Source organism: Podarcis vaucheri (assembly GCF_965113315.1).
Source record: "Podarcis vaucheri genome assembly, chromosome: 15".
NCBI lineage: Eukaryota > Metazoa > Chordata > Lepidosauria > Squamata > Lacertidae > Podarcis > Podarcis vaucheri.
In genome coordinates, this window is record NC_138753.1 from 16,303,250 (window position 1) to 16,312,675 (window position 9,426).

The 9,426-nt window shown below is 50.3% G+C and overlaps 1 protein-coding gene across 1 annotated transcript in view; it reads right to left on the reverse strand.

Moving 5' to 3' along the window:
* MLXIPL (MLX interacting protein like) overlaps window positions 1-5,115 on the reverse strand; it is a 42,525-nt gene extending 37,410 nt beyond the window's left edge. The window contains exon 1 of the mRNA XM_082201394.1: window positions 4,669-5,115. Coding sequence (XP_082057520.1) covers window positions 4,669-4,958 — 290 coding nt within the window. The 5' untranslated portion in view covers window positions 4,959-5,115. The remainder of the gene's footprint in view (window positions 1-4,668) is intronic.
* Window positions 5,116-9,426: the final 4,311 nt, after the last annotated feature.

Here is a 9,426-nt window from a genome sequence, read left to right on the forward strand (position 1 = left end):
GTCATGAAAATGGGTGTGGTTGCCCTGCTCAGGATGCCGCAGTGACGTAGAATCACAGAACTGTAGAGTTGGGAGGGATCCTGAGGGTCATCTAGTCCAACCCCCTGCGATGCAGGAATCTTTTGCCCAATGTGGGGCTCGAACCCACAACCCTGAGAGTCAAAGGCTCTGCTGACTGAGCTCCCCATTCAGATCTGGCCCACACATCATGGAACATTCAAGTGGAGCCATTCAGGAGATCTGAGATATCCAAACCCCATGGCTCACAGCTTCTCATGCAGAGGTTCCAAGGATGAGCCAAGAAAGGCAAATATCCTTAGCTATGATTCCTGCATTGTGGGGGGGGGGTTGAGCTAGATGACCCTTGGGGTCCCTTCCACTCTACGATTCTAGGAGTCTATGCAAGGGCAGGGAATGTCCCCTGCCTGAAACCCCCAAAGAGCTGCTGCCAGTCAGTGTGGGCAACACTGAGCTCACTGGGTCTGAGTCAGTAGAAGGCAGTTTCCTATGTTCCTAAGCAGCCCTCAATTGGGAATCATGAGGACTAGGGTCTTAGCAGCAGAGCACCTGGTTTCCTTGCAGAAAGTCCTTTCATGAGGCCCCAAACATTGTCAGGGTTGGGCTCGGGCTGAAAGGCTCTCAACTCAGTTCACACTGAAAGGCAAAAACGACTGAATCCACTCTTTCAAAAACAAGACGCAGGAAAGCCAATTTCCTTCCAAATTCGTGCTTGGTCAAATCTTGCAGTGTAGTTCTCCAACCACACAATGTGTATAAAATCACACAAATTAGAGCAAAGGGTGCATAAAAACCGTGCAACTATCAGGGGGAAGCAACATATTAAAAATGCATCGTAATAAAGAGGATTGCTTTGCAAATACACCTCTCTCTCACTTGGGGGAAATTGTGTACACATATACATGCCTCGGGAGAAATTCACACAAAAACACCAGTGCACTTTCACGAGGACTTAAATTCAGATCTCCACATTTCCGCAGCCGTTTGCAATATCTTGAGGTGGAGTTGGGGGAGAAATGAGAAACTGGGGGGAAGCAAAACTGATGGATTCAGCAATGCCTATTTACCATTTATAACATTTATACTGCCAAGGACCTCCACGGCTCCCCCATTTTATCCTCACAACAACCGTGTGAGGTGGGTTTGGCTGAGAGGAAGTGACTGGCCCAATGAGCTCCATGGCCGAGTGGGGATTCAAACCCTGCTCTCCCAGGTCCTAGTCCAACACTCTAACCTCTACCCCACCCTGGACCTCAGCATCACTGCATTGTTGAGTGCTACTAGCCATCATCACAACCTCTGTTGGAAATGAAGGCCATTCAGTTTAAATATTCCCTGAGTGAACCTCCCAGCACCAATCTGAGTTTTAGTGTATGGAGTGGGAGAGGTCATCTCCCTTCTGTCCCTCCCCTCTATGGCAGTTCTTAGAAAAACAAACAGCAAATGCATTTCCCCCGTGTGTGTGTGTGTGTGTGTGTGTGCGTGTGTGTGCGTGTCACAGCTCAGCTTTTCTGTCAAAGCAGACACCAAAAACGGCCGTTTGCAGAGTGGACGGCTGAACACCACGGGGGTCCCTTTCCCGTGTTCCTATTGACCGGATCTGCCTGCGCTTGGACTGCCCTGCTGCTCAGAGTAAACAGGACTTGAGCACAGCATGTACAAAAGTCAATGGAAGATTTGGCATTGTCCTCCCACCCTCCTCGTTCGATAGCAGGCGGGTCTGCGCTAGCAACAACACCCCAGTAGCATTGCTTCAGCAAGCTGGGCCCGGGAGGACTCTGAATTGCATATTTTCAGACCCTCCAAGTGTCCCTATTTTCCAGAAACGTCCCAGTTTCTCATCTGATCCCGGAATGTCCTGCTTTCCCTTAGGATGTCCCTATTCTCATTGGAGAAATGTTGGAGGGTATGGAGTTATCCGATCCCTGAGCTGTCTGAAGGCAGGCCTGTACAGGGAAGTTTAAAAAAAATGTATAATGTTTTACTATGTTTTCATAGATGTTGGAAGCTGCCCAGAGTGGTTGGGGCAACCCAGTAAGATGTGTGGGATATAAATAGTCAAATTATCATTATGGAATGTGACGTCCCTATTTTCATCGGAGAAATATTGGAGGGTATGTATTTTTGCATGGCCTGGAGAAAGTGGATATAATTCTTCTCCCTCTCTCCTAACACTACAACATTTCTCTGATGAAAATAGGGGTGTCCTATTCAACAACAACAACTTTATTATTCATATCCCGCCCATCTGACTGGGTGGATCAAATAAGAAACCGCAGGGACACTTGGAGGGTCTATAGAACTCATGGACATCCATTGAAGCCAAATGTTGGAATACTGAGGGCAGATAAAAGAAAGTCCCTCTTCATGCAGTGCACAGTTGAACTATGGAACTCGCTCCTTCACCATCCTAGATGACATTAAAAGGCAAATCCATAGAGGAGAGCGCTATCAATGGTTACTAGCCAGGGTAGCTCTGCCCTGCCTCCACAGCTGGAGACAGCAATGCTTCTGACCACCAGTTGCTGGAAACCACAGGAGGGGAGAGGACTTTTGCACTCAGGTCCTGCTTGGTATCTGGCTGGTCTCTGTGAGAACAGGACTCTGGACTAGATGGGCCACTGGCCTGATCCAGCAGGCTGTTCTGATGTTCCTGTGCAGTAACAGCGCAATACCACAACAGCAACCAAGGTAGTGGCGTAGCGTGGAGGGGCAGATGGCAAGACTCAGGTGGACGCACATATCCATGTCCCACTCCTGCTCCTCAGTTCCACCCAGCAGCAGCAATGCATGGAGAAGCCGGTTAGGAGGCACAATATTTGCCTTAGGGAGCACAATACCTAGGCCTGGGTGCCAGCAACCCACACTATGCCACTGAGCCATGGGTCTTCCTGGTCAACCCTGACAGGTGCTAACAGGCAACAAAAATGTTTAAGAAGCACCCTCTTTTTTAGATACAGGTCAAATGTTCCTTGGTCACATCACAAGGGCTGGAGACAGAGGATGGCTTATGAAGTACCCACTAAACTAGGTGTGGGGTACCTTTGTTCCTCCCAAGTTTCCTGAGCTGTTGTAGCTCAGCGCTCTCTGGAGGGCCAAAGTCCCACCAAAACCCTAGCCGTTTTGACAAAAGCAGCAAAGGGACGAAATCTAAGGCTCACGCATTTCAGCTGGCGTTGGTGGCTAGCCTTGATATGGTCGGGGAGGCAGAGAGCTCAGCCCCTAACTCTGTGTCAGGCTTTGCAGGCGGCATGAAAGAAGAGAGGCTTTCTATCCCCAACAGCAGTCATGTGGCAGAGAGTTCCATAGGCTAATCGTGCATCGTGTGAAGTAGTCCTTTGGGAGTTCCCAGAGGAATCTTACTGCCCCTTGCTGGAGACAGACCACGGGTGGGGGTTGAAGAGAGGTGATGGGCTCCAATACAGGTTTGCTCTCAAGACCAGACATGGACTCGCTTGGAAGGTGGACTCTCCTTTGCTCGAGGTTTTCAAGAAGAGGTTGGATGGCCATTCATCAGGGATTCTTCAGCTGTGGTTCCTTCATTGCAGGGGCTTGGATTAGATGGATTTGGGGTCCCTTCCAAACCTACAGTTCTGTGATTCTACTGTTCACAACCCCACCCCATAGCTTTCAGCTCTACAAAGAAGCCCATCCATGTTATACAATCATTTAGAGCTCCGTCGTCTGTACAGCCTAAACTTTCCCCTAGTTTGGGATTTCGGGAGAGTGAGAGAGAAAAGCAAGCTTGGCTAACAGTACAAGATGTATGACAGCGAGAACATTTACCAGTGAGAGCTATTGGCAGACAGGGGCCCCAATGATGCAATTAATCTGCGCCTGCCCTCCCAGGATGTGAAAAGCCCCATAAGAATATAAGAAGCGCCTTGCTGCATCAGGTCAGTGGCCCCTCTAGTCCAGCATCCTGCTCTCACAGTGGCCAACCAGATGCCCCCAAGGGAAGGCTGCAAGCAGGACCTGAGCCCAAGAGCCCTCTCCCCTCCTGCGGTTTCCACCAACCGGCATTCAGAAGCACCACTGCCTCTGATCATAGAGGCAGAGCATAGCCATCGTGGCCAATAGTCATTGATAGGCCCCTCCTCCTCCATGAATTCATCTAATCCTCTTTGAAAGCCATCCAAGTTGGTGGCCTTCACTGCCTCTTGTGGGAGGGAGTTCCATAGTTTAACTAAAGTATCGCTTCTGAACAGTTCCCTCTCCCGGGCGAAGGAGAAACCCGAAAGCACATAAGAAGAGCCTGCTAGGATCAGGCCAAAGGGGGCGAATCCTGCCCACCATTCTGTTCTGACAGTGGCCCACCTTTCAGAAATGCAGCAGGGGCTCAGTCGGTACAGAATGCGACTCTTAATCTCAAGGTTACAGGTTTGAGCCCCACGTCTGGCAAAAGGACTCCTGCATTGCAGGGAATTGGACTAGGTGACTCTTGGGGTCCCATCTACAATTCTATGGAACTACACCTGCGAAACCCGCAAACAGCATTCGAACACAAGAGCCCTCTTTCCTATGGTTTCCAGGAGCTTCCTCCAGCCTCAGATATTCTTGAGGACGAGCCAACGAGTAGATGGCCAACCCAGTTGCACCCCAGACCTGTCAAGAAACAGACTTAGCCACCAGTAGCCACCTGAGACTCACCTGTAGGCCAGGCTCATGCACTCAAAGAGCCGAGTGAGGGTGGGGTCGATGCTTGGAGGGGCAGGGGCTTCCTGCTCCGCCTGATGGTGGCGCCGGCGAGGCCCCACATCGCTGTGCGGAGACGACACCATGAAATGTCCACTGTGGATGACCTGGGAGCAGGTGGGGTAGCCGGCCCCGAGCCTAGTGCCGCTGGGGGCTGGGCTGTCGGAATCGGAATCCGAGTCGTCTCTGGGTCCCATCTGCGGTTCCAGGTAGAGTCCTGAAGAGCCCGGCTGGAGGGATGCCATGGGGAGGGGCAAAGACAGCTGGCCCAGAGGGCTCCTTGCAAGAGGCCTCTGCGGTCCAAGCTTGTGCCCCACGTGGGCACCTGCTGACGATGGCGCACCTTAGTTGGCAAAGAGCCCGACCTCTCGCTCCCTCTCCTGCTGCCACCTGCTCTCGCCTCCTGTGGCGGCTGTATTTATAGAGCAGCCCGGTTGGCTCCACCTCCTGGTGGGTGGGCACAAAAAAAGTTGGGGGGAGTTAACCCCTCGTGGGCTTGGTGCATTCAGAAACGAACAACTGGGAAGAGGCAACTTTCAAAAAGACTCCAGCTAAGTTTGCCAGCTTCTGAATCGCAAAGGCTGGTCTTCTGCCACGATCGGGTGATATGGCATGTCGAGGAAACTGTCCCAGCCATTTTCTCGCTTCAGTTGCTGTATATATGGGGGGCAGGGACACCCCTCTACACACAGAGAGAGAGACAGCTGCTGCCAATGAGCTACTCAAACAGGGTTTGTTTGCCTTGGCTGAGAGTATGTGCAGGAGAGGGAATTATACCCAGTGTTTACCCACTGCTAATGTACTCCCCTTCCCAGAGTTCCCAGCGAGCAAACACCGATTAAAGGACAAAAATAAGCAGGAGGAGAGCGACCCGGGTGCAACGCAGCGTCAATGGACATCAAAAGCTGCTCCCCACCCACAGGAAACAACAACAGAAAGAGCGAGAAAGGGGACTCTTGCAGTCTATGGAGGGGGAGGCCACAGATGGTGCCTGTGTGTTTGAGCACCCACAGAGGAAAAAAGGCACCCAAGCAGATTCATAGGAGGCCCATAAGAACCTAAGGAGAGCATACCCTCCAACATTTCTCGGATGAAAATAGGGATGTCCCATTCCCTATTTTGATAATTTTACTATTTATGCCCCACACATCTTACTGGGTTGTCCCAGCCACTCTGGGCAGATTCCAACATATATCAAAACGCAATAAAACATTAAACATTTTTTTAAAAACACTCCCCTAAACAGGATTGACGGCTCAGGGTTCAGATAACTCCATACCCTCCAGTATTTCTCCAAGGAAAATAGGGACATCCTAAGGAAAAGTGGGACATTCTGGGATCAAATCGGAAACTGGGACAGCTTCTCTAAATCAGGGACGTCCCTGGAAAATAGGGACACTTGGAGGATCTGGGAAAGCTTGCTGGATCAGGCCAAAGGGGGCCCATCTAGTCCAGCCACTGTTCTCACAGTGGCCAACGAGATGCCTCTCCCCTCCTGTGGTCTCTGGCATTCAGAAGCATTGAGTCTCTTGACTGTGGAGGCAGAACATAGGCATCACCGCCAGTAGCCATTGATAGCCCTCTCCTCCATGAATTCATCTAATGCTCTTTTAAGGCCTTCCATGTGGATGACCACCCTGCCTCCAGTGGCAAGGAGTTCCACAGTTTGACTATGTGCTGTGTGAAGAAGTACTTTATTTTATCTGTGCTGAACCTTCCGCCAGTCAGCATCATTGGATCTAGTTCTAGTGATGGGGGAGGAGGAGGAAAACTTCCCTCTATCCACTTTACCCACCATTTTACAGTGTGAACACTGGAGCACATTGTCAACAATTCGCAGCAGCCTTCCCCAACCAGGTGGATTCCAGCTGTTCTGGACCACGACTCCCACCAGCCCCCTGGTCATCACAGGGGCACCAAAGATGGGGAAGGCTGCTTGGAAAGCATATGTGAAAATTGACAAATCTCCACAAAAACAAGAGGAAGTGATGGTGGATGAAAGCCAGAAAGGCATCTCTGTCAATTACCCTGGGCTTCTGGGCTCAGTACTGAGATGGAAAGATGGTTCATTTCAACTAAGGGCTTATCCACTTCTCCTGCTTCTTCCCCCCCTCCCCCAAGAAAACCACCCTTTAGTGCTTAGTTGGACCAAACAGCAATTCCAGTTTCTTCCAGATTAATGTTTGCTCCAATTTAGCACTAAAGAGCAGGTTTTCCCTGGGAAAGGAGCAGGATGGGGTGAAGGTTTGGAAAGAACAGAACAAGCAGAAGTGTCAACAAGCATATCCTTTTTCAGAAGGAAGAAAGGAAGGAAGCAACATGGATGTTGAAAACGTCTACAAGCACATACAGGGCAATTATATCTTATGCAGGGGTTTGGTCCCAAGCGTTCCACGTTTACACAAAAATCACATCCAGGCAGCGACCATTTTGCACAGGTTCAACTGATGCGCAAATGCCAATGTGAGAGTCATTTTGGACCCAGAAGAGGGCAAAATGGGAGTGGAACGAGGTGGAATAGGCTTATGCATACCCCACTGACGTTGGGGGGGGCAGGAATGCGACCCCCACACAAATCAGGGGTTGCCTGCAAACCCTTGAAGCCACCTCATGTCTAGCAGGTGAGGGGGAGAGAGAGAAATAATTCCCCCATCCTCCCAGAACCAGAGGGCTTGAGAGCTCTTTTTGCATTGGCGGACTCCAAGTGGATCAGGAATATGTATAACTTTTCGGCTCTCTACCTTGCTTGCTGGGCAAGGCCCACTCAGCATGCTGGCTCTGGGATGCTCACGTGCAATCTCACGGGAACTCAGACGGTCCCACAATATCTCGCAAGAGCATCCTAGCGCTGCTGCGCTGAGTGGAACTTGGCCCTTTTGCAAGGTAGAGAGCTTAAAAGCTATTTTTGTGACAGGTAACCCCAAGCACATCCAGCACAGAAATAGCTTTCAGGCTCTCCGCCATGCTTGGATTTCACTTGTGTGATTTCAACCTTGGTTGAATTTGCTCAAATTACATGCGTGTAAGGTGTGGTCGTTCCTGTACTTCTTGGCAACAGTCACAAAACTCACCCAATTGCTCGGACAACCAGGTTTAGAAATTGGGTCACCACCAATCAGGCTGTGTATCTGCAATCCAGGGCAAGAATGCCGCCCCGTCAGGCTGGCGGTGCTGACAAATATTCTGCAATAAGGAGCAGAAGCAAGAAGACATAAATTTCCAGAAGGGCAAATGTTAAGTTGTGGGCGAACATATCAGACGACAGTGATTCTTCCAAAGCAGCTCTTTATTTGTAAGCTGGAACAGAACTGAACTGAGGAGCTCAGTCAGCCTGCTTATATAGAGCTCCACTAGAATGCAACAGTAACCATTTTCTGTAACTAGCCAATCACTGAACGTCACTTTCGATCCTTCATTTGCATAACTATCTACAGTATCCCCCTGCTGGCCCAGGGTGAGAACTTCAGTACATAACAGCAAAAGTGTTGCTGTTTAGTCTGCAAAAACAACAAGGTCTTGTGGCACCCTGAAGACCATGTCAGGGTTCATATTAGTGGCCTAAAATGCAGCGAGGTGACCCTTGTCCCCCGTTTCAAGTCACATTTGCATGAGGAGGGGTGCAAGGAGGTCTTTGCCCGATGCACATTGCCTGTTTGAGTTCCCCACACCTGCAAACACCCGTACCCTGGAACTCCTGTTCACGAAAAGAAAAAGAAATCATTTGAGCATGTGCAGTGGCTGTCTCAAATGGGCACACCTCAGCTTAACAGGGAAGTGACGGTGCCTTACATTTTCAAATTGGATGGAAGCTGATTTGAGGGAAGACACATCAAACTGCCGCATTTCTCTAGAAAGTGCAAAATAGCTAGGAATTGTGAGCACACGTTTTCGAACGCCAGCAGCGCAAGGGTGTTGGAGCTGGAGGAAATGGTTAGATATACACCACCTAATGCATTTATGATGTCTTCTCCCAGGGAAAGCTAACACAGGGCCCTCCAGATGCTCCGAGACTCCAACTCCCAGCAGCCTATGTGGCCAATGGCCAGAGATAATGGGTGTTGTAGTAGTCCAACAACATCTGGGACAGAATCCTGACAAAGTAGAACCTGGGGAGCTCCTCTGGTTTTGATGGCTGCTGGGAGCTGCAACAACAACTGAGGGGGCCATAGGCTTCCCACCCTTGCTCTTAGGATCCCCTACTGCAGCCAAATATTTTTGCCTCTGCGAAGAGCTCGTCAGGGATTGAACCCAGGTTCCTTCCGCATGCAGTATGGAGTCTCCATGTTGCGATCAATGCCTGGCAATAACAAGACCTCTCCTCCCTCCTAGCAGTTGTCGTTTCAAAGCAGTTGATAGCTGTGGAACTCCCTGCCACCGGAGGCAGCAATGGCCACCAACCTAGATGGCTTTAAAAGAGGATTAGACAAATTCATGGAGGAGACAACTATCAATGGCTACTAGACATGAGGGCCATGCTCTGCCCCCACACTCAGAGGCAGCAATGCTTCTGAATACTGGAATACTGAATACTGGCTGGAAGCCAGAGAAGGGGAGAGGGCTCTTGGGCTCAGGCCCTGCTTGGCGGTTTCCCACAGGCATCTGGGATGCTGGACTGATCCAGCACACTCTTCTTCTGGACTCATGTTCAGGTGTGGGCCAGCTGTCATTGCTGCACCTCGTGGCCACAAACGCTTGAACCAATTATGAGCTAAT